Here is a 25567-nt window from a genome sequence, read left to right on the forward strand (position 1 = left end):
GACAGCGATTTAACCAGCACCGCTAAGTAACCTGGGAGTGAGTCTTAGCAGGGCCAGTGCCCACCCCACCTTCCTGCCAATATCAGCGCCTCCTGATGTGAGTGTGGGTTTGTCAGTAGGACCCCGCTGGGATCTGCCAGTGTGCCCAGTTAGTGTGAACACAGTATGCAGTGCACATGCGCAGGAGCTTTAAGAGGCCACATACCCACAGGGTGCGGGCTAACATTTCACTAGAATCCCAAAGAGGAAGGAAATTCAGAGCGAGGGAAGAGCTGAAGAGCTCTGGTTTCTGTGTTGGACACCAAGGGCCAAAGCAGGTGACTCTCAGAATGAGCAGATGCAGTTCAGAGATCCTCCCCTCCCCCTTAACACAGAGTCCAAGGCACAAGGAGCAATGCAGCCTGCTGCACAGATCAACACAGAGAGCTGCCCTCTCCAAGGCAGCCTTTCCACATTCAAGACTGGGGGGTGCTTGGTACTGCATGGCAGAGGTGTGGCACCCTGGCTCAAAGCCAGGTGCCCACACAGCCCTGGGGAAAGGCTGAGCAGCTCTGCCTTGAAAGCCCTGCAGTCCATGGATGCCACATTAGAGGGGCCCACGAGGTGTTTCCATTCTACTTACCCCTCCTCGGTCTTTGTTGTTCAGAAGCAGCTTCAGGATCTGAACCTGGAGTTCCTCCACCACTGAGAAAGTGACACACAAGTCAGCCATCAGAGGAAGTGCCCTGAAAGCTCGGAGCCCATTCACCCCCATACCATGGGCAGAGATTGCCTGAGACTGCTCCCCAGCAGTCAGGAAGGCATGCTCAGGCCAGCATGGGACCATGTCCATGGCTGCTGGGCCCTCTCGGCCTGGCCCCCCAGCTCCCACTGCGCGGCCATGGGAATGCTGAGCAGCTCCGCACACATTGGCCCGCAACTGGCTTCTGGCTGCCAAGGGCACTTGAAGGCAGCTCAGATACCTGTCCTGTGACAGTGTGAGTGCATTTCACCACAGCTCTACAAGGCGCTGGTCCCCCAGCAGCAACCCCCTCACAGACCTTCAATGCGTTTTTTGAGCCGCTGGCAGCCTCTGTCGTATGCCCGCCGGCGCAGCCTCTCCTCGGCACTCTCCTCCTTTACCTCCTTGCTCTCTTTGCCCTGGGGTGAGCGGGTGGGAATTGGTTGACAATTAACCCCAGCCCAGGACAAGCACACCAAGCCCAGCACCACAGAGGGACAGCGGCCCTTCCCCACCAGGGAGAGCGACTGGCCTGACAACTGGCTGCCAAGCTAGGAGCCCTCCCTGCAGTGTCACAGGTCCCTCAGGGGACATGGGAGCCAGAAAGGAGCCACACTGCCCAGAGCGACTCCCCTGCCACAGCACCTGACCTCTGAGGGGTGGAGAGCAACTAGACAATCACGCAGAATTGCAATGGCAACTTGGGAAGGAAGCCCTGCCCCCTACCCTCCTGCAAGGCATACCTGCTTGCACCGCGCAGCAGCACGCAACCCAGGTCAGACCGTGATGGATGGCAGTGGAGGGGCTGGGAGCTCTTGGCGCACAGAGGACGCAGCACAGATCTGCCAGTTCTTATGTGAGCACAGCCTGGGGGTTTCCCCTGCCTACCCAGCCAGTGGGCTGCACCCCAAAGTGTCAAGGGGTCAGCGAGCGAACAGGGCTGCCACCCCCTGCAGTCCTCTCCAACGTTCTTCAGACACTGAACTAGGTGCCTACAAGCAGCTGCCAGCCCCACAGCTCAATGCTGCTGAGTCACACTGGGCTGGGAGAAGGAAGGAGTAGCTACCTTGTTAGAGCCCTGCTTTTAGTGCCTTGTCCCAGCTCTGTCTTCCCCCCGGTGCCCACGAAACACCAATCCTTCCCCAGGAGTCCCCAAGCCTCATCTCCCCCTGCACCCACTCTCAGGAACAGCCCCGAACCCAACCCCCCGCCCCCAACCCCTCACAGTACAAGATCCCTCAGGTCAACCCCAACCCCCAACACACACCTTCCTAAAAGCAATTCTCCATTCCCCAAACCAATTAAAGTCAGTCACTCAAGCCACCCCCCACCCCTGAAACCAACCAAAGTGGGAAGCAAGGAGGGGAGCCCCCAAGCCCTATTGGGAGCTCCATTTCCTGGGAGCCTCAGCTGCCCCTCCCCACTGAAGGCTCTAGGGCTCAGCTCCTGCTCTCTCCCTCCCCCCTTCCTGTCACTGGAGCTACAGCTTGAAGGCTGCTTCACTCCTTTGCCCCGCCTGGAAACAAAATAAGGAGCTATCAGGGAGTTTTTCAACACACCCCTCCACTCCCTGGCCTCGGAGTGTCCCACTACACCAGCCTCGGCCCCCCAGGTGCCCCACGCACAACACTAGTTAATCTCTCTCTCTCCAGCTCAAGGTGCTTTTGACACATCATCCACATATCAGACTCATCCAAGCCCACCCCACTTCACCCCAGCAGACAGACACCCCACCCAGCTTGTCCCCAGCAGCTGGGGACAGCAGCCAGCAGCTCAGTCACTGTGAGCTATTTTAACCTCCATAGAGAACGCCCTGCCAGCATCCCACTGGGGCTCCTGTTCAAGCGCCTCTGTCAATCGCAGCTGCACGCCAGGCAGAGAGAGAGAGCTCTCGGAGCTAACAGTCCCCAGTCCCTACATGGAAGCCAGTCAGCAATCAGTGTAGCTCCTTGGCACAGGGTCACAGCAAGGTACTCACTGCCCTTCACCCCAGAGACAACAGGGGCTAGTGGGCAGTGCTGGATCTTCCTGCCCAAACCTCCCCCTCCTCCTGCACATCACTTAGGCCCGTAACCAAGTCGCTCGCTGACTCCACCCTCTCACTGGACTCAGCATTCAGACCGTGTGCAAGCCCTGATGCTTCCTCTCCACCCTCAGCCACACCCAGGGTATTGCTCCTTGGTGCTGCCACCTCCTCCTGGCCGGCTCTGGCACCTCACTCCCCTGGGCTCCACGCAGAGCAGGCAGCTCAGTCACCTTCCCAGCTCACTGCTCTGCCCCCTCAGCCCTTCTGAGCCCTGCACGCCTCATTCACCTCAGCATCCGACACAGCACACCACCTCCCTAGCAGTGTACAGGGGCATCAACCTGCCTCCACCCACCAACATCCCCAGACTTCATCACCCATCTGTCAGCTCCTCCCACGCCTCACAGACCCCCCCAGAAGAGCCCAGCCAGCCACTGCTTTTACCCCCTCAAAACCACACCTTCTGTGTCTCCATCCCGCTGTGGTGCTGCAAGAACCGGCCTGGGGGTGTCACTCAGAAGGGGTTGTGCTGTGACTCTCCCTCGCTCCCCTCCCCCCAACCTGGTTAGATCTTTCAAATAAAGGCCCAACTACAAACTGGACCATCCCTACCATGCCCAAGTGACTCAGGCAACTCCCAGCCCCAGCACCTGGCTCATCTGTGCCTGGCAGACTGAGCTCTCCAGACAGGGACCGTGTCTGTACAGCGCTGGCAAAATGGGCCCTGAGGTGCTGCCAGAACGTAACTCTCAATAACAGTTGAACAACCTGGGACCCAGAAACTGGGTTCTATCCCCCAGGTCTGCCATGCTGTCACTAGGCCAGTCCCTGGCTCTGTCAAATGGGAGGATACCAACCTTCAGTGTCAAGTGCTCTGATCCATGGAGGAGGATGTCTACCCATCATTCTGACTCTGCACCCTTGGACACCACACTCCAGCAGTCTGGTCTGGAGGGGACAGAGGTCCCCACATAAAAAGAAATGGCCACAACCTCCTGATCAAACACAGCTGAAAACCCATCCCGGTCAGCACAGCTACCTGGCTATCTAACCCAGCCTCAAAGCACAAGCGTGTCCCAGAAGGAAGCAGCTATGCCTTTCCCAGCCTGCCACCATCACGCCTGGCATATTGTTGCACACCTCTTTGGTGAAGCGGTTTGGCCACCAGGTGGTGGGGATGAGCTCCTGCAGGCCAGCCTCCTCCACACGCAGGGGGCTCTTGATGTAGAAGAATACCACCGAGCGGAGCACGTCAAAGCTGTGCAGGAGTTAAGGGACAAGCCCAGCAGCCCAGCACACAGGAGGTCAGCCATACAAAGAGCCACAGGGGAGGGAAAAGAAACCCCACCGCTAAGATGGGGTTAGAGGTTAGGCACCTTTCCAAACAAACTCTTGAATCCATCTTCATGAGGTGCTTGGAAACTGGGGGGATCCCACCAAAACGGACAGGCTGGGTGCCTGGGGGGGGCTGATTGCTGTGAAAGCTGCTTTGGTGAATTCTCTGTTGTTTCACTCCAGGAGTCAGCCAAGGGATATGGAGTGAGGGATTTGCACAGAGAAGCTGGGCACAGAACAGGAGAAAGAACCCACAGTCTAGGGAGTTCCCCTCCCTTCTTCAAAAGGGAGGTTCCATGGAGAATGGTACCAGCCATTCCTGCAGGTACAAGAGGCCCCCAGAACATGGGGCACCCAGGGAGAGAAAACTGACTGCATCTTCTAAGGGGTATGTCGGAATGGGAGTAAATGCAAAGGATACAGGACATTATTGAGCAGATATTTCCTGGACTTCTCGTGCTTCAGGACTGCAATGGTGAGCCGGAGGTAGTGGATCTGGGGAGAGAGGTAGAACAGAGTCAACAGGAAAAGCTATATCTCAGGGAAGCGACCAGGGTTCAGTTACCAATACAAGTACAGCCGGAACAAAGAGCTGCCATGTTTCAAGTCAGCAATTCAAGAGACAGACTGACAGCTCTCTTGAGTCTATTTGGCTTAACAGAGACACGGTTCAGGGATGACTTGGGAAACATATTTAACAATATGTTCTTCAATCTAGACAGGAAAGGTAAGATCTAGTGACTGGAGGTTGAAGCTAGATAAATTCAGACCGGAAATAAAGAGTAAATTTTTAACATTGAGGGTAATTACCATTGGAACAATTTACCAAGGGCCGTGCTGGATTTTCTATCACTGGCAATTTTTGAATCAAAAGGGGAAGTTACTTACCTGTAACGGGAGGTTTTTTGAGATGGATGGTCCCTGTCTGTATTCCACTGAGGGCAATGCGCATCTCGAAGAACCCCTAGTTACAAGTAACCTCCCATTCTTCAAGTATTGGTCCCTACTGTATTCAACTGAGGGGGATTAACAAGCAGTATGTAGGTAGGAGGAGGGTGCAAGGAAGATGATGGAATTGTTGAATGGAGGGCCGCCATGCCGAAAGAGGCATCCGTCGCAGAATCATGTACTATGGCAGACAGAGAAGAAAAGGCGGGTACCAAACTCCACATGACTGCCTTACATATATCTGTGACGGGGCACGTCTTGGAGCGCTGCAGCACCTAATGCCTGCACTCTTGTGAAATGGGCCCCATCCCACCCGCTGGGGACCGTCCCAATAATTGATAAGAGAGCGTAATGCACCCTGAGACCCACTTCGAGAGTCTCTGGCACGACACAGCCTCCTCTTCAATTCTCTCTGATATGGCAACAAATAGTCTGGGAGACTTCTGGAATGGCTTTGTCCTTCGCAGGTAAATGGCCAGGGCCCTACGTAAATCGAGGGAGTGGAGGAGTCATTCTGCACTGGAGGCGTGTGGTTTGGTTGAGGTGGAAATGGAAAACCAGCCTTGGTAGGAACCTGAAATGCAGGCACAGCGAGACCTTGTCCTTACGGAATGTGCTGAAAGTGGGGTTTGCCAGCATAGCCCCGCACCCCAATTCATTAACCCTCCTTGCAGAGATAATGGTGATCAGAAAGACAACTTCCATAAAAAGAAGAGAAAGGGGGCAGGAGGCCAAAGGTTCAAAGAGGAAGTTCATTAATGATGGGAGGACTAAATTGAGGAGCAACAGCCTGGATGGGTGGGTATTTGCATACAAGGCCCTTCCAGAACCTGGCAGTTAAGGGGTGGGTGAAGACAGAATGTCCATCCATGGGAGGGTAGAAGGCACTAATGGCTGCTACATGCATTTTGATGGACTTGAGAATGAGCACCGAGGTCTTTAGAGAGAGCAGATAGTCTAATAGCATGAGGATGCCCATAGACTCTGGTGCAAGACCTCTATGTTGGGCCCAGGTAATGAAACGAGCCCATTTGGCCTGATAGGACTGCCTTGTGGACTCCTTTCTGCTATTGGACAGAATTTCTCAGACTGCCTGCAAGCATTTCTGTGTTACCGGAGACATCCATCCAAATACCATGCTGTCACGTGGAGTGCCCTCGGATCAGGGTGTCTGAGTCTGCAGTTGCGTTGTGTGAGTAGTTGCAGGAATATTGGGAGTGGGAGTGCTGGACACTTTGACATGCGGAGAAGACGAGGAAACCAGAACTGGTGAGGCCAATATGGGGTGATCAGGATGACCATCACCCCCTCCCGTCTGAGACTGTGTAGAATGCGTGGCAGGAGCAACAATGGAAGGAAGGCATAGTTGATCTGGTCTGACCAGTTGATGATCAGGGTGTCCTCCTGCAGGTGGGTGCTGAGTCCTCCCCTCGAACAATACTGAATGCACTTGGTATTGGTGTGAGATGCAAAGAGGTCTCTGACGGGTTCCCCAGTGGCCAAAGATGTCTGTGACTATCACATTGTATAAACTCCCATTCGTGGTCAGTCGCAAAGTTCCTGCTGAGAGCATTGGCAAGTACATTCTGGGTTCCTGGTAGATAGGCTGCCAACAGGAGCATATGATGTGAAATGCATCATTTCCAGAAGCTTACACACACAGTGCTGGGGACGGTGCGCCTCCTTGCTTGTTTATGTAGTAAACCTCAGTGGCGTTGTCTGATATAAGAACAGATAGCTGTTAAGGACACGTGGGATGCCTTGTGTACCATACAAAGTTCCAAGATGTTGATGTGCACCCTGGTTTCCTGAACAGTCCAAGTGCCTTGCGTCATGTGGTATCCCATGTGGGCACCCCAGCCTTCGAGCGACACATCTGTTATAATTGTAACGCTTGGCAAGGACAGAAGAAAGAGCATTCTGGAGCAAACATGGAATGGGTTTGTCCACCATCAGAGGGAAGAGAGCACTTCCAGTGGAACTGTGAGGGTAGTATCCCTGGACTGGTGCATGGGGGAGTAGACTCCCTGTAGCCAGAGCTGGAGACAGCGGAACCACAGATGAGTGAAGGGAATGACATATGTGTACACTGCCATCTGACGGAGGAGGGAAAGGCAAGTTCCGGCTGATATCGAAGGGCTGGAAGTCACTAAGGTGATCAGGTTCAGTAAGCCCAGGAACCTGCCTTTAGGCAGATAAGCACATGCGGAGGTCACATCGATGCGTGATCCTATGAATTCTAGGGATTGTTGATTTTTCGACGTGGATGCTCACTTCTAGGGAGGAGAAGCTGGGACACTGATGCTCTAGTTTCTGTTCTGAACCTCCCCGTCAGCAGCCAATTGTCTAGGTAAGGGAAGACAAGGATTCCTCGTGGTCAGAGGTAAGCTGCTAACACAGAGAAAACCTTTCTGAAGGCTCAGGAGGAAATGATAAGTCCAAATGGGCGAACTCTATGGTAAATGGTAAATTAACCATTTACAACCAATTGTCTAGGTCAATGGGAGCCATCAAGATTCTAAACCACCATTAATGGCCCACACTTTGCATAATTACAATAGGACCTCAGTTATACTTCATATTTCTAGTTTCAGATACAAGAATGATACATGCATACAAATAGGAGGAATATATTAAGTAGTTTATAACCTTTGTTATACCTTACAAGAGACTTTTGCATAAAGCATATTCCAGTTACATCATATTCACATATTTCCATATAACATACGGAGTGCAACATCACACTTGGAATTTAGCATGATCCTGTGCTCATGGCCATATCCATGCTTGGGCCACACCATGGGCGCATTCAGCCTACAGCATGGACAAGCCCCTGTCCAGAGAAAGCAGCAGCACAGCCCTGGCAGGCAAAACACCCTCTCCCCCTTCTACTCAATGAAGGACAGGATGGAATGGGTTACCTAGGGAAATGGTAGAATCTCCATCCTTAGAGGTTTTTAAGGCCCGGCTTGACAAAGCCCTGGCTGGGATGATTTAGTTGGTGTTGGTCCTGCTTTGAGCAGGGGGTTGGACTAGATGACCTCCTGAAGTCTCTTCCAACCCTAATCTTCCATGTGTCTATGGTGATACAGGAGAATCCTCCCATGCCAAACAAGACAGTTCCTAAGCCAAATATTGGGGCCACAAGCCCCTATATGGCCAACCTGGTTAATCCTGGGTACCACCACTGCAACATCAGGGAGTCGGGTACCAGTGGCTCCTGGACTGAGGTAAGCGAGGGAATTGTCACAGTCCCATCTGTAGCCAATGATTTTATTTGATTGTGTGCTGTGTGATGTTAGGATTATAGAAGTATAAGATTGATCAGTAGTTAGAAGGGATAAATATGTATTAGGTATCTAAGTAAGGAGGGCTGAAATGCAAGGCCTACAGGCGGAGGCCTGTAAGATTTTAGCATAGCCATTTTAGGCCTTAGAGTTAAGAAATGCTTGACATAAGTGACCAAAGAGTAACCCGATGCCATAAAATTACAGGAATAGATGTGCCAAGAGGTGATATTGTGAAAAATTAGCCTTAAGAGTAATTTTAGATCACAAAATGCTCTAGAGGCACATTTTTCCCCTTAATCACAGGATACAGGTTGAGAATCAATGTTAATAAGAATAAAGGGAACTATATACAACTTACAGAAAATGGGGTACGATATTCTGAGGGGGACACAATATAAATAAGGAAAAAGAGGGTTGACACTTTCATGCACATGCGCAAGGTATGAGATATAGTCAGAATCACATCATAAAAGAGGGTGTCCAAATTGGGAAAAATTGAGCTCCCTATGGGAAAACTCCAGCAGGAATCATCCCTCTACTGATGCTCAATCAATGAGAAACCCACCAGACCCTAACACTGTCTAGGAGGATGTGAGTAGGACTGTAGCTATAATTTGTGCATGGATATATTTAGGATTTATATATGCTTGAATAGCCATAACTTTGCTGGTAACTATAAAAAGCTGATAAAAGATATTGGACATTGTTCTTGTGACTGTACGGGTTACTTTCCTTGGTCTTCATATATTCCTAGAAGCTCTAGATCTAAAACAAGTGGCAGAGGTAACTCTGTTGAACTTGAGCCACCAGAACAGAACCGACAGTGGTGTCATACATCACTAAATTTACTTTGAATAACATAAAAGGCTACACGTCGAAACCATCCGATAGTCATGCTTTCAGAACAGAAGCAGCAGGCCATGCGTAATGTCCAGATCCTCAGACTCGGAGGGAGAATCAGAATTTCGCACCAATAGTAGTGCCAAAGGAGCTAACAGAATGGGGTGTGTTACATGACCACTAACAGAAGGTGGCAGATCCGATGCACAGGATGGAGCTCCCTTGGTAGAGTACCAGAGAGCGTAGAGATGTCATGCTTTCCAGGGTGAACAGTTCATGAGGCCCAGGGGCATCTCCAAGTCTCCCCAGAGGCAAGAGTACCAGGTCTATGGATGGGACTGGAGCTGGTAACAGGCCCTGTCTCAGGATCAGCATCACTGGAACCGATGCCAGGGTGTGGGGGGTCTATAACTGGTACCGGTGGATCTGGTGAACAATGCAATCTTTGGTCGGTCTTGTGGGCCTTGGAGCACAGTGCTCCCCCTTGGCCGGAACTCATGGATGGCAGGGTCTTTCTTAGATCTGGAGGGAGATTTACTGCCATACTTATGTGCATGCTTCCATGATTCACGGCTAGGCCCCACTGCGGAGTCAGCAATATTGGTACCAGTGACGTTGGATTGGGGCTCCATGGTAAGAAGTACACTCATGGATTATTCAGGCTGGTGTATGACGGGGGGAAGGATGCTGGGGGGCTTGTTCCCCAGCCAGGATCCAACTGCGGCCCTGTGGCAACCTCCATGAGGTGCTTAAGGCGAAGGGCTCTGCCTTCCCATGTGCGGTAGGCCATGGTGGCCTGGCCATGGTGTGGGCGTCCCCCAAACAGTACAGACAGTGTTGGTACTCATCATTCAGGGACAACAAACAAGGGTAGGAAGTGCAGACTTTGAATCATGGCCTCTCAGTCATAATCCAATACCCAGACCCGGGTGCTGGGTGGGGAGGATCATTTGGCAGCAGAGTCCAAAGTGGTGTCCCAAAAGAAAATTACTACCGAAAACCCTGGAACATCCTGACTTCATTCAGTACCCAGATGCAGATGCTGGAGGCGGGGGGGTGCGCGGGATTGGGCAGAAAACCGCTGGAGTAGCATCCCCCATCCTTAGCCCTACAAAACTTCGAGAAACAAAACTACTACAGGTTTCAGAGTAGCAGCCGTGTTAGTCTGTATCCGCAAAAAGAAAAGGAGTACTTGTGGCACCTTAGAGACTAACAAATTTATTTGAGCATAAGCTTTCATGAGCTACAGCTCACTTCATCAGATGCATGCAGTGGAAAATACAGTGGGGAGATTTTATACACAAAGAGAACATGAAACAATGGATGCTACCATACACACTGTAATGAGAGTGATCAGGTAAGGTGAGCTATTACCAGGAGGAGAGAAGAAAGAAAAAAAAAAAAAACCTTTTGTAGTGATAATCAAGGTGGGCCATTTCCAGCAGTTGACAAGAATGTGTGAGGAACAGTGGGGGGGGAGGGGGGGGATAAATATGGGGAAATAGTTTTACTTTGTGTAATGATACATCAACTCTCAGTCTTTATTCAAGCCTAAATTAATGGTGTCCAGTTTGCAAATTAATTCCAATTTAGCAGGCTCTCATTGGAGTCTGTTTTTGAAGGTTTTTTTTGAAGAATTGCCACTTTTAGGTCTGTAATCGAGTGACCAGAGAGATTGAAGCGTTCTCCAACTGGTTTTTGAATGTTATTGACGTCCAATTGTCCGTAATTCTTGACGTCCAATTTGTGTCCATTTATTCTTTTACGTAGAGACTGTCCAGTTTGGCCAATGTACATGGCAGAGGGGCATTGCTGGCACATGATGGCATACATCACATTGGTAGATGTGCAGGTGAACGAGCCTCTGATAGTGTGGCTGATGTGATTAGGCCCTATGATGGTGTCCCCTGAATAGATATGTGGACACAGTTGGCAATGGGCTTTGTTGCAAGGATAGGTTCCTGGGTTAGTGTTTTTGTTGTGTGGTGGCTGGTGAGTATTTGCTTCAGGTTGGGGGGGCTGTCTGTAAGCAAAGACTGGCCTGTCTCCCAAAATCTGTGAGAGTGAGGGATCATCCTTCAGGATAGGTTGTAGATTGCTGATGCTGCGCTGGAGAGGTTTGAGTTGGGGCCTGAAGGTGACGGCTAGTGGCTTTCTGTTACTTTCTTTGTTGGGCCTGTCCTGTAGTAGGCGACTTCTGGGTATGCTTCTGGCTCTGTCAATCTGTTTCTTTACTTCAGCAGGTGGGTATTGTAGTTGTAAGAACACTTGATAGAAATCTTGTAGTTGTTTGTCTCTGTCTGAGGGGTTGGAGCAAATGCGGTTGTATCGAAGAACTTGGCTGTAGACAATGGATCGTGTGGTGTGGTCTGGATGAAAGCTGAAGGCATGTAGGTAAGTATAGTGGTCAGTAGGTTTCTGGTGTAGGGTGGTGTTTATATGACCATAGCTTATTAGCACTGTAGTGTCCAGGAAGTGGATCTCTTGTGTGGACTGGTCCAGGCTGAGGTTGATAGCGGGATGGAAATGGTTGAAATCATGGTGGAATTCCTCCAAGGGCTTCTTTTCCATGGTCCAGATGATGAAGATGGCATCAATGTAGTGCAAGCAGAGTAGGGGGCATTAGGGGACGAGAGCTGAGGAAGCGTTGTTCTAAGTCAGCCATAAAAATGTTGGCATACTGTGCGGCCATGCGGGTACCATAGCAGTGCCGCTGATTTGAAGGTATACATTGTCCTCAAATGTGAAACAGTTATGGGTGAGGACAAAGTCAAAGTTCAGCCGCCAGGTTTACCGTGACATTATCGGGGATAGTGTTCCTGACAGCTTGTAGTCCATCTTTGTGTGGAATGTTGGTGTTGAGCGCTTCTACATCCATAGTGGCCAGGATGGTGTTATCAGGAATGTCACCGATGGATTGTAGTTTCCTCAGGAAGTCAGTGGTGTCTCGAAGACAGCTGGGAGTGCTGGTAGCGTAGGGCCTGAGGAGGGAGTCTACATAGCCAGACAATCCTGCTGTCAGGGTGCCAATGCCTGAGATGATGGGGCGCCCAGGATTTCCAGGTTTATGGATCTTAGGTAGCAGACAGAATACCCCTGGTTAGGGTTCTAGGGGTGTGTCTGTATGGATTTGTTCTTGTGCTTTTTTAGGGAGTTTCCTGAGCAGATGGTGTCATTTCTTTTGGTAACCCTCAGTGCGATCAGAGGGCAATAGCTTGTAGAATGTGGTGTTGGAGAGCTGCCTAGCAGCCTCTTGTTCATATTCCGACCTATTCATGATGACAACAGCACCTCCTTTGTCAGCCTTTTTGATTATGATGTCAGAGTTGTTTCTGAGGCTGTGGATGGCATTGTGTTCTGCACGGCTGAGGTTACGGGGCAAGTGATGCTGCTTTTCCACAATTTCAGCCTGTGCACGTCGGCGGAAGCACTCTATGTAGAAGTCCAGTCTGTTGTTTCGACCTTCAGGAGGAGTCCATCCAGAATCCTTCTTTTTGTAGTGTTGGTAAGAAGGTCTCTGTGGTTTAGTATGTTGTTCAGAGATGTTTTGGAAATATTCCTTGAGTCGGAGACGTCGAAAATAGGATTCTATGTCACCACAGAACTGTATCATGTTTGTGGGGGGTGGAGGGGCAGAAGGAGAGGCCCCGAGATAGCCCAGCAGAAGAATCTGTCCTAAGAGTATAGCTGGATAGATTAACATTATTGCTGGGTGGGTTAAGGGAACCACTGTTGTGGCCCCTTGTGGCATGTAGTAGTTTAGTTAGTTTTGTGTCCTTTTTCTTTTGTAGAGAAGCAAAGTGTGTGTTGTAAATGGCTTGTCTAGTTTTTGTAAAGTCCAGCCACGAGGAAGTTTGTGTGGAAGGTTGGTTTTTTATGAGAGTATCCAGTTTTGAGAGCTCATTCCTAATCTTTCCCTGTTTGCTGTATAGGATGTTGATTACAACCTTAAAATTCCTAAATAAAGAATAAAAACAATTTTCCAGGAAATGCGTCACCAAGGACGAGAAGACAGCAGAGACTCCAACTCAGACTATGCGGCAGTAAGAAGAAACTGAAGATGCAGTCAGTCCACCCCGCCCTTTATTGCCTTGGGCAAAACCACGAGGCAACACAGAGACACATGCGTGAACTGACAGACACTACCACTTTGAAAAGTTCTGGCTCTGGGAGCACATGTATTACCCTCAATGGAATACAATAGGGACCATCACTCAAATGGTTTAGATGTTTTTCTGAAAGACCTGTGTTAAGTGTTATTTTGGGGCAGGTCTCTAGCCCATGTTATACAGGAAGTCAGCCTAGACGAGCACAGTGGTCTCTTCTGGTGCAGAAATCTATCTGTGACTCCTGACTACTCCTGCGTTGGGACACCTGAAGCTAGCGAAGGATGAATCCTTGGCTAGTCATTGTTCTCAGACACTCTGAGGTACCACTCACCTGTAAGCCCAGGTCTGGGATGATGGGAGAGAACCTGTAAGCCCGCAGCAGGGACATCAGCAGCTGCTTGAGGCATTCATGCACCTCATAATCCTAAGAGTAAGAGAAAGAGAAACACTCAGCAGAAATCGACATCTGGGGGGATGTGGAGAGGGCTGGAAGGTGTCTGTTCATTTCAGAAATGACCCATCAGGACCACAAGAGGCCCCCTCACCACTTGCCACTGCTGCAGTCCAGCACTCTGCCTCTACAGCAGCATCAGCAGTAGAGAGCAACTGCTGTCAAATACCAATCACCAGAGTGAGCATTGAGACAAGCCATCTCCTAGACAAAATGTGGCCCAGGTTCTGTTGGTGTAGAGCCCAGAAAGCCAATGCAGCTCCCCGGGTCTATACCAGACCAAAAGGAGAACCTGCTCCTCTAAGTACCTCTCAGGCCTTCATCCTGCCAGGGATTCTGATTTCACTCCTGGAGGACAGCAATAAAAGAGAGAGGGAGAGAGAGGGAGGCAAGGGACAATCTGTCACCTGAGCTACGGGCCAGCAAGACTCCAGAACACGCTTGGGGAGATTTCACTGCAGCATTTGACCCACGGTGCTGAGGGCTAGTAGCAGCCATCTGCTAACCAGGTGCAACCACAGGGGTGGGCAATACCCCGGAACTCCTGCAAGCCTGACCCCAGCTACCCAAAAGATTCTCTTCCCTACAGCTCCTGGAGCAGTTAGATTAGCCGCCAGGCTGCTTCTGCCAGTTCTGGGTTTAGACCCCCCAAGGTACTCGCAGAAGGGGGTTCCCAGGAGATGCCTGCCAAAGCCAGCTCTGACACTTCCCAGGAAGGGGCACAACCTCCTGGCCTTGCTGAGCCTGGGGCAGAGGATGGGTTGTATTTCTTTAACCCTACTAAGAGGGCAATGGTGCAACACTAGTTCCCACTGCAGCCAATACAATGTCATGGTCTCTAACATTTCCCAGGTAGCCCCTGGCTGCTCCACTGAAAAGAACTTTATAATTACAGAAGTATTACTAAATAGTGGTTATTTTCAAAGAGTTTTAATCAAGAGTAAAAGTTTTACTGTCACACATGCAGTAAGTTAAATAAATTAACATCAGAGTTTATTTATAGTTAGGGAAGCTAGAAAAGTCTGATTAAAAAATCGCTTTTCAGAGATCAGGAATACCGAACTCCTTCCTCCTCCCTTCCCAGCTCCCCAGTAGCAGCTCGGCCTTTCCCTCACCACAAGGAACAGTCGTTAACACTGAAAGGACCTGGTCACTGGGTTCTGGGTGGGAGCAGAAGCTCACTATGACCAGCAATTTCTAATTATAAATCTAGTTCTTCCCAGCCCCCTCCCTACAGTCACTGCAGCCAGGGCCTGGCGTGCCGAGAACAGCAGGGGCCAGGGCACCAGATGCTGGTACTGCATTCTTAAGGGAGTGCAGCTGGCAGGCAAAGCTGCTTTGGGAGATGGTGGCAAGAAACCAACTCAGCTGTTAAACCATGCCACTGCAGGGTGCACCCAACCGAGATCCTGACACCTGCCCATTGCCACAGAGAACCAAGGGGATGCAGAGTGAAAGAGGGGGAAGTGCCTGAGCAACTCACCTCCATGAGAAGCCACATGAGATCCAGTAGCTGCTGGATGAGAGGATGTGCTTCCACAGCCCCTCCTCGCTCCAGAATGCTCAGCAGGAAGTGCATGAGCACATCATCTACCAGGTACACTTTGCACTGCAAACAGAAAGCCTGTGGTCAGCAGCTCTAGCCAGCAGCAGCACCACACAGGAGCAGAGAATGGGTTCTCAGCACTACATGGAGGGTCTAGGCCCAGGTGGAAAGCTGTAGACTTGCTGGGAGCCAGCGTCAGGTAGGAATGGTGACTTACTGCTGCCAATGGGATGTTCCTGTTACTGCAGACTGAAGATGACACCTCTGGCGGCAATGCCCGGCTCGGTGCTAGGAACAGCCCAGCCCACTCCAGGAGTACACGGAAACCGGACCGTTTCTGACAAGTGCCAGGCAAAAACGGGGGACAGTAGATGTGAAAGCAAGAAAGCAGAGCCCATGAAGAGCCTGACTGCCAAACTCAGGGTACAAAGGGTTCCAAAAGAGTGTGTCCTGCAGCCCACTAACCCCCTGCAATGCAGCGCCAATCTCACCCCTACCACCACCACTCTGCAATTTACTGACCAAACAGAAAGCACACACCCTGGTGTAAACAAAGCCTCCGCACTTGCTCTGCAACATCACTCCCTCAGTCAGGCTGCAAGGGGAGCTGCCACCCCATGGGAGAGGGGCTATTCGCGACTTGGGACTACCTAACAACTCTAGGCTTGTGAATTCTCCAATACCGGAGCGTGTCACCCCTTCTGCCTGAGCAGGCAGCTGTGAAAAACAAGGAGGAGTTGTGGGTCCCCCTCCCTGCAAGCACTGTGGGGGAGCACACGCACGTCCAGCAGCCAGCACTCACCATGAGAGGTGCAAAGTGGTTAAAGATGTGTGTCAGGGTGATCAGCACTGTGGGCTCTCCTTGCAGCTGCCACGTCGATGTGTCCTTCTCCACCAACTTCCCCTCCTGCAACACCAATCCCAGGAGACATAAGGCTCTGAGCAACCCCAATTCTGCCTGCAGCTCCATCTTCAGACACATGCATGCTGGAGAGAGAGGGCAGTACTCCCTGCCTCTGCAGAGAGGACAGCAGTACAGGAGATGTCCCTGAAGGATGCCCAAAGGCATGCACATCCCCCCGCCACACAAGGCTTTCACCAGCGACGTCATTATAGAACTCAGCATCCCAAATGCCACAGTGCCTGAAACAGCCTTTTCGGGGCAAGGAGCTCTAGCTCAGCCAGGCCCGACACCAGATGTCAGGCAAACCCCCTTCCATAAACCTGCATCCCCAGAACAGTCTGACAGTGCACGTGGTTAGAAACTGAAAGGCATGTGCTGCTATATGAAATCCCCACCCCATTCATTTTCTCCATACCCTCCTTCCCCTGAAGTGCATTTTCCCTCCTCTCCCACCATCCACGTTCAGATGAGGCGAGAGAGAGGCCTGCAGGCCTGAGGCTCAACTCCCAGCACCGGAAGGAATTTTTTTACAGACAGCTGTGGGGGGTGCCAGGAGTGCTCGGATCCCACCAGGCAGTACTGGCTCAGCGGCTGCATCTCTAGGTGCTGCCTGGTACAGCTGGGCGCCAGGCCCACAGTTATGTTTGTTGCACCCTCTGTCGCACTCTGTCACTCAGCTGTTGGGGAAGGGAACAATCAGGAGGTAGTGGGTGGAATACAGGCATAGGGATGTATATGAGTTCATTACGTCTCAGATGCTAGGACAAGAAAGGGCACAAGAATTTACAGGGGTGGTGATGAGAGAGCATTAGCTTTTCCTGTCATGCCATGGGATATGCTTAGCTCTTTGAGTTACTGCATGTGTGGATCCCACTCAGTGTCCGTGTGCCCAGCACAGGAGCTCAGAATGTTTTCACCAGCAGTGTCCAAGGAGGGTGGTACACACACCCTGCATGGCCTCACCCCCACTCCCCTGAGGTCATTAAGGGCACAGCAACCCCAGTTGCCACTCGGTTCCTTCTAATCATCTCAGGCAGGAAGTGGGAACTGTGTCGTTCCCTAGTAATCTTGTTACTTAGTCATTAGACCAGCAGTTGGTAATTAATTCTAAGTAATAGTTAGTTTGGTCGCATGCTTCTGTTTCAGTTAGCTTGTCAACAGTAGGGTTAAAAAAGCAGCGGCTTATGGAGTAGCAGAAGCATCATTCCTCTGACCACTGCCAGCAGCAGCGATGAAGTAAGGGTAGCATGGTATTCCCAGCCTTACTTGTGTGCTGTTGCTGGCGCCGTGGCAGCACTGCCTTCAGAGCTGGGTGCCAGGCTAGCAGCCGCCCCTCCCCGGCCACCCAGCTCTGACTGCAGCAGAGAAGTAAGGATAGCAATACCGCAAACCCCTTCCCCATCCCCCAATCACCTTACAACCCCCTTTTGGGTCAAGACCTCCAGTTTGAGAAATGCTGAGAAAGGGGCTTTCCACATGTAAGGGGGAAGGGATAGCTCAGTGGTTTGAGCATTGGCCTGCTAAACCCAGGGTTATGAGTTCAATCCTTGAGGGGGCCATTTAGGGATCTGGGGCAAAAATTGGGGATTGGTCCTGCGTTGAGCAGGGGTTGGACTAGATGACCTCCTGAGGTCCCTTCCAACCCTGATATACTATGATTCTATGTATATTTTGCCATTTTTAAATACATATTCATGGTTTGTTACAACACTGTGAAATTTAAGATTCAAATATCTGAAACCATGAAATTCAAGGTTTCAGAGTAACAGCCGTGTTAGTCTGTATTCGCAAAAAGAAAAGGAGTACTTGTGGCACCTTAGAGACTAACCAATTTATTTGAGCATGAGCTTTCGTGAGCTAAAGCTCATGCTCAAATAAATTGGTTAGTCTCTAAGGTGCCACAAGTACTCCTTTTCTTTTCATGAAATTCAAGATTTTTAAAATGCTATGACAGTGAAATTTACCAAAATGGACCACGAATTTGGTAGGGTCCTACCTATAGTAGAGAGCAGCATATCTATAGTCAGTACTCCTGCATCAGCCTGGATGAACTGCATTAATGACACTTTCAGCTGTGGCCCCTGGCCACACTATCACTCAACTGCAATGCTTCTCTGTCTAGCTCTCCCACAGAACCTGACAGCTCCCTGCCGCAACATGCTGGGAAATGGTGAAAGGCACTACAGAGCTCGGGGAATCATGTGAGAAGTCACACCCTAACAGCCCTTTGGGAAAAATCACTGAAGGAGCTGTGATGCATGCCCTAACCACCCGAGAGCCAATCTGCTGCCAAACTGCCTGGCTGAATTAGGACAGCAGGGGGGGATGGGTTACACTTAGCATGACAGAAGCGGGGGCACAAGTAGGGAGGGGAGATGGGCTAGGCTACCATGCTTTGGAGTGAACTAGGATAGTCAGAAATGGGGGATGAGCTAAGCCACCATGCATTGCGGTGAACAAGGATGGGGGGGGGATGGGCTAAGCCACCATGTGCAGGGGTGAACTGGAACTTTAACACACACCAGCACATGCCCTGGTTAAGCTGCACATTTCACAGAGCAGTTTAGACAAGAGTTTAGAATATGATTAGTGCTCTTTTCCTTCTCCCTACATGCAGGGCAGAATGGCCTTAGATACCATAAGGCACTGTCACTACAGAAACCAAGAGTACCCAAGATGCAGACTGAGTCGAGCACCCACAAATCCAGAGATTCTAAGGCCAGAGGGACCACTGTGCTCATCTAGTCTGATCTTCTGTGTAACCCAGGCCAAAAACCTGCCCCACAATAATTCCTAGAGCAGAGCTTTTAGAAAACTATCTAGCCTAGATTGTAAAATTGTCAGTGATGGAGAATCCACCACAACCCTTGGTACGTTGTTCCAATGATTGGTTACCCTCGCTGTTAAAGTTTACACCTTATTTCCAGCCTGAATTTCTCTAGCTTCAGCTTCCAGCCATTGGCTCATGTTAGACCTTTTTCTGCTAGATTGAGGAATCCATTATCCAATATTTACTCTCTCAATATTTGCTACTTATACCCTGTAATCAAGTCTGAATGGACTGACCTATTTGAGTCTCACTATAAGGCAGAAAGAAAAGGAGTACTAGTGGCACCTTAGAGACTAACCAATTTATTTGAGCATGAGCTTTCGTGAGCTACAGCTCACTTCATCGGATGCATACTGTGGAAACTGCAGAAGACATTATATACACAGAGACCATGAAACAATACCTCCACCCACCCCACTCTCCTGCTGGTAATAGCTTATCTAAAGTGATCACTCTCCTTACAATGTGTATGATAATCAAGGTGGGCCATTTCCAGCACAAATCCAGGTTTTCTCACCCCCCACCCCCACCCCGCCAAAAACACACACACACAAACTCACTCTCCTGCTGACAACAGCTCATCCAAACTGACCACTCTCCTTACAATGTCTATGATAATCAAGGTGGGCCATTTCCAGCATAAATCCAAGTTTAACCAGAACGTCGGGGGAGGGGGGGGAAGGAATAGGAAAAGACAAGGGGAAATAGGCTACCTTGCATAATGACTTAGCCACTCCCAGTCTCTATTTAAGCCTAAATTAATAGTATCCAATTTGCAAATGAATTCCAATTCAGCAGTTTCTCGCTGGAGTCTGGATTTGAAGTTTTTTTGTTGTAAGAGAGCGACCTTCATGTCTGTAATTGCGTGACCAGAGAGATTGAAGTGTTCTCCGACTGGTTTATGAATGTTATAATTCTTGACATCTGATTTGTGTCCAGTTATTCTTTTGCGTAGAGACTGTCCAGTTTAACCAATGTACATGGCAGAGGGGCATTGCTGGCACATGATGGCATATATCACATTGGTGGATGTGCAGGTGAACGAGCCTCTGATAGTGTAGCTGATGTGATTAGGCCCTGTGATGGTGTCCCCTGAATAGATATTTGGGCACAGTTGGCAATGGGCTTTGTTGCAAGGATAGGTTCCTGGGTTAGTGGTTCTGTTGTGTGGTATGTGGTTGCTGGTGAGTATTTGCTTCAGGTTGGGGGGCTGTCTGTAGGCAAGGACTGGACTGTCTCCCAAGATTTGTGAGAGTGTTGGGTCATCCTTCAGGATACGTTGTAGATCCTTAATAATGCGTAGGAGGGGTTTTAGTTGGGGGCTGAAGGTGACGGCTAGTAGCGTTCTGTTATTTTCTTTGTTAGGCCTGTCCTGTAGTAGGTGACTTCTGGGAACTCTTCTGGCTCTATCAATCTGTTTCGTCACTTCCGCAGGTGGGTACTGTAGTAGTAAGAATGCTTGATAGAGATCTTGTAGGTGTTTGTCTCTGTCTGAGGGGTTGGAGCAAATGCGGTTGTATCGCAGAGCTTGGCTGCAGACGATGGATCGTGTGGTGTGGTCAGGGTGAAAAATGGAGGCATGTAGGTAGGAATAGCGGTCAGTAGGTTTCCGGTATAGGGTGGTGTTTATGTGACCACTGTTTATTAGCACTGTAGTGTCCAGGAAGTGGATCTGTGGACTGGAAGTGTCCAGGAAGTGGATCTCTTGTGTGGACTGGACCAGGCTGAGGTTGATGGTGGGATGGAAATTGTTGAAATCATGGTGGAATTCCTCAAGGGCTACTTTTCCATGGGTCCAGATGATTAAGATGTCATCAATATAGCGCAAGTAGAATAGGGGCGTTAGGGGACGAGAGTTGAGGAAGCGTTGTTCTAAATCAGCCATAAAAATGTTGGCATACTGTGGGGCCATGTGGGTACCCATAGCAGTGCCACTGATCTGAAGGTATACATTGTCCCCAAATGTAAAATAGTTATGGATAAGGACAAAGTCACAAAGTTCAACCACCAGGTTAGCCGTGACATTATCGGGGATAGTGTTCTTGACAGCTTGTAGTCCACATTTGTGTGGAATGTTGGTGTAGAGGGCTTCTACATCCATAGTGGCCAGGATGGTGTTATCAGGAAGATCACCGATGGATTGTAGTCTCCTCAGGAAGTCAGTGGTGTCTCGAAGATAGCTGGGAGTGCTGGTAGCGTAGGGCCTGAGGAGGGAGTCTACATAGCCAGACAATCCTGCTGTCAGGGTGCCAATGCCTGAGATGATGGGGCGCCCAGGATTTCCAGGTTTATGGATCTTGGGTAGTAGATAGAATACCCCTTGTCGGGGTTCCAGGGGTGTGTCTGTGCGGATTTGATCTTGTGCTTTTTCAGGGAGTTTCTTGAGCAAACGCTGTAGTTGCTTTTGGTAACTCTCAGTGGGATCAGAGGGTAATGGCTTGTAGAAAGTGGTGTTGGAGAGCTGCCTAGCAGCCTCTTGTTCATATTCCGACCTATTCATGATGACAACAGCACTTTCTTTGTCAGCCTTTTTGATTATGATGTCAGAGTTGTTTCTGAGGCTGTGGATGGCATTGTGTTCTGCACGGCTGAGGTTATAGGGCAAGTGATTCTGCTTTTCCACAATTTCAGCCCATGCACATCGGCGGAAGCACTCTATGTAGATTAAAGAGAGTGGTCACTTTGGATGGGCTATTACCAGCAGGAGAGTGAATTTATGTGGGGGGGGGGGGGGGCGGAGGGTGAGAAAACCTGGATTTGTGCTGGAAATGGCCCAACTTGATTATCATACACATTGTAAGGAGAGTGATCACTTTAGATAAGCTATTACCAGCAGGAGAGTGGGGTGGGAGGAGGTATTGTTTCATGGTCTCTGTGTATATAATGTCTTCTGTATTTTCCACATTATGCATCCGATGAAGTGAGCTGTAGCTCACGAAAGCTTATGCACAAATAAATTGGTTAGTCTCTAAGGTGCCACTAGTACTCCTTTTCTTTTTGCGAATACAGACTAACACGGCTGTTACTCTGAAACCTGTCATTATGCAAGGCACTGCATTTAGCCGTATGGAGTGGAAATCTATCAACTGCATGAAAAAACTTGTACGGATACAGACAGACATCATCTTCCTTTCCAAATGCAAACAGATGGAGATCGTACCAAAAGGACTGAAGGTAAAAATCCATTACAATCTACATACCACACAGACTATGCTGACAGCTTGTGCCACACTCTCAAAGAAACTGCGGAATCACCTGATCAACATCCTCTACAGCAAACAGGGAAAGATTAAGAATGAGCTCTCAAAAATGGATACTCTCATAAAAAACCAACCTTCCACACAAACTTCCTCGTGGCTGGAATTTACTAAAGCTAGACAAGCCATTTACAATGCACACTTTGCTTCTCTACAAAAGAAAAAGGACACTAAACTTTCTAAACTACTACATGCTACAAGGGGCCACAGCAATGGTTCCCTCAACCCACCCAGCAATATTGTTAACCTATCCAACTATACTCTCAGCCCAGCAGAAGCAGCTGTCCTATCTCGGGGCCTCTCCTTCTGCCCCTCCACCCCCCACAAACATGATACAGTTCTGAGGTGACCTAGAATCCTATTTTCGACGTCTCCAACTCAAGGAATATTTCCAAAATACCTCTGAACAACATACTAATCCACAGAGGCCTCCCTACCAACATTACAAAAAGAAGGATTCTAGGTGGACGACTCCTGAAGGTCGAAACAGCAGACTGGACTTCTACATAGAGTGCTTCCGCCGATGTGCACGGGCTGAAATTCTGGAAAAGCAGCATCACTTGCCCCGTAACCTCAGCCATGCAGAACACAATGCCATCCACAGCCTCAGAAACAACTCTGACATCATAATCAAAAAGGCTGACAAAGGAGGTGCTGTTGTCATCATGAATAGGTCAGAATATGAACAAGAGGCTGCTCAGCAGCTCTCCAACACCACTTTCTACAAGCCATTACACTCTGATCCCACTGAGAGTTACCAAAAGCAACTACAGCATTTGCTCAAGAAACTCCCTGAAAAAGCACAAGATCAAATCCGCACAGACACACCCCTGGAACCCCGACAAGGGGTATTCTATCTACTACCCAAGATCCATAAACCTGGAAATCCTGGGCGCCCCATCATCTCAGGCATTGGCACCCTGACAGCAGGATTATCTGGCTATGTAGACTCCCTCCTCAGGCCCTACGCTACCAGCACTCCCAGCCACCTTCGAGACACCACTGACTTCCTGAGGAGACTACAATCCATCGGTGATCTTCCTGATAACACCATCCTGGCCACTATGGATGTAGAAGCCCTCTACACCAACATTCCACACAAAGATGGACTACAAGCCGTCAAGAACACTATCCCCGATAATGTCACAGCTAACCTGGTGGCTGAACTTTGTGACTTTGTCCTTACCGATAACTATTTCACATTTGGGGACAATGTATACCTTCAGATCAGCGGCACTGCTATGGGTACCCACATGGCCGCACAGTATGCCAACATTTTTATGGCTGATTTAGAACAACGCTTCCTCAACTCTCGTCCCCTAACGCCCCTATTCTACTTGCACTATATTGATGACATCTTAATCATCTGGACCATGGAAAAGAAGACCTTGAGGAATTCCACCATGATTTCAACAATTTCCATCCCACCATTAACCTCAGCCTGGTCCAGTCCACACAAGAGATCCACTTCCTGGACACTACAGTGCTAATAAACAATGGTCATATAAACACCATCCTATACTGGAAACCTACTGACCGCTATTCCTACCTACATGCCTCCATTTTTCACCCTGACCACACCACACGATCCATCATCTGCAGCCAAGCTCTGCGATACAACCGCATTTGCTCCAACCCCTCAGACAGAGACAAACACCTACAAGATCTCTATCAAGCATTCTTACAACTACAATATCCACCTGCGGAAGTGAAGAAACAGATTGATAGAGCCAGAAGAGTTCCCAGAAGTCACCTACTACAGGACAGGCCTAACAAAGAAAATAACAGAACACCACTAGCCGTCACCTTCAGCCCCCAACTAAAACCTCTCCAACGCATTATTAAGGATCTACAACCTATCCTGAAGGATGACCCAACACTCTCACAAATCTTGGGAGACAGGCCAGTCCTTGCCTACAGACAGCCCCCCAACCTGAAGCAAATACTCACCAGCAACCACATACCACACAACAGAACCACTAACCCAGGAACCTATCCTTGCAACAAAGCCTGTTGCCAACTGTGCTCACATATCTATTCAGGGGACACCATCACAGGGCCTAATCACATCAGCCACACTATCAGAGGCTCGTTCACCTGCACATCCACCAATGTGATAGATGCCATCATGTGCCAGCAATGCCCCTCTGCCATGTACGTTGGTCAAAATGGACAGTCTCTACGCAAAAGAATAACTGGACACAAATCAGATGTCAAGAATTATAACATTCATAAACCAGTCGGAGAACACTTCAATCTCTCTGGTCACGCAATTACAGACATGAAGGTCGCTCTCTTACAACAAAAAAACTTCAAATCCAGACTCCAGCGAGAAACTGCTGAATTGGAATTCATTTGCAAATTGGATACTATTAATTTAGACTTAAATAGAGACTGGGAGTGGCTAAGTCATTATGCAAGGTAGCCTATTTCCCCTTGTCTTTTCCTACCCCCCCCCCCCGAGACGTTCTGGTTAAACTTGGATTTATGCTGGAAATGGCCCACCTTGATTATCATACACATTGTAAGGAGAGTGGTCAGTTTGGATGAGCTATTGCCAGCAGGAGAGTGAGTTTGTGTGTGTGTGTGTGTGTGTGTGTGTTTTTTGTGTTTTTTTGGGGGTTGGGGGGTGAGAAAACCTGGATTTGTGCTGGAAATGGCCCACCTTGATTTTCATACACATTGTAAGGAGAGTGATCACTTTCGATAAGCTTCAGAGTAACAGCCGTGTTAGTCTGTATTCGCAAAAAGAAAAGGAGTACTTGTGGCACCTTAGAGACTAACCAATTTATTTGAGCATAAGCTTTCGTGAGCTACAGCTTTTTCTTTTTAGATAAGCTATTACCAGCAGGAGAGTGGGGTGGGAGGAGGTATTGTTTCATGGTCTCTGTGTATATAATGTCTTCTGCAGTTTCCACAGTATGCATCCGATGAAGTGAGCTGTAGCTCACGAAAGCTCATGCTCAAATAAATTGGTTAGTCTCTAAGGTGCCACAAGTACTCCTTTTCTTTTTGCGAATACAGACTAACATGGCTGTTACTCTGAAACTATAAGGCAGGTTTTCCAATCCTTTAATCATTCTTGGGGCTCTTCTCTGACCCCTCTCCAATTTATCAACATCCTTCTTGAATTGTGGACACCAGAACTGGACACAGGATTCCCACAGTGGTCACACCAGTGCCAAATCCAGAGATAAAATAACCTCTCTGCTCCTACTGGAGATTCACCCATTTATGCATCCAAGATTCACATTACCCCTTCTGGCTGCAGCATCACACTGGGAATTCATGTTTAGCTGATTATTCACCA

General features: G+C 49.3%; 1 protein-coding gene across 4 annotated transcripts in view; it reads right to left on the reverse strand.

The window, feature by feature from the left end:
- Positions 1-25567, reverse strand: part of RNF123 (ring finger protein 123) — a 153037-nt gene that overhangs the window by 84707 nt on the left and 42763 nt on the right. For 3 of the 4 annotated variants that reach the window (XM_084633755.1, XM_084633754.1, XM_084633757.1), the window contains exons 12-19: positions 16069-16173; positions 15484-15603; positions 15204-15329; positions 13601-13693; positions 4504-4577; positions 3888-4005; positions 1041-1140; positions 623-684 (exon numbers count right to left, since the gene is read on the reverse strand). In XM_084633755.1, the coding sequence (XP_084489881.1) occupies positions 623-684; positions 1041-1140; positions 3888-4005; positions 4504-4577; positions 13601-13693; positions 15204-15329; positions 15484-15603; positions 16069-16173 (798 nt within the window). The remainder of the gene's footprint in view (positions 1-622; positions 685-1040; positions 1141-3887; positions 4006-4503; positions 4578-13600; positions 13694-15203; positions 15330-15483; positions 15604-16068; positions 16174-25567) is intronic. The other variant, XM_084633756.1, reaches the window with a different exon arrangement.

This window comes from Lepidochelys olivacea (genome assembly GCF_965140295.1).
Source record: "Lepidochelys olivacea isolate rLepOli2 genome assembly, chromosome: 7".
Lineage (NCBI taxonomy): Eukaryota > Metazoa > Chordata > Testudines > Cheloniidae > Lepidochelys > Lepidochelys olivacea.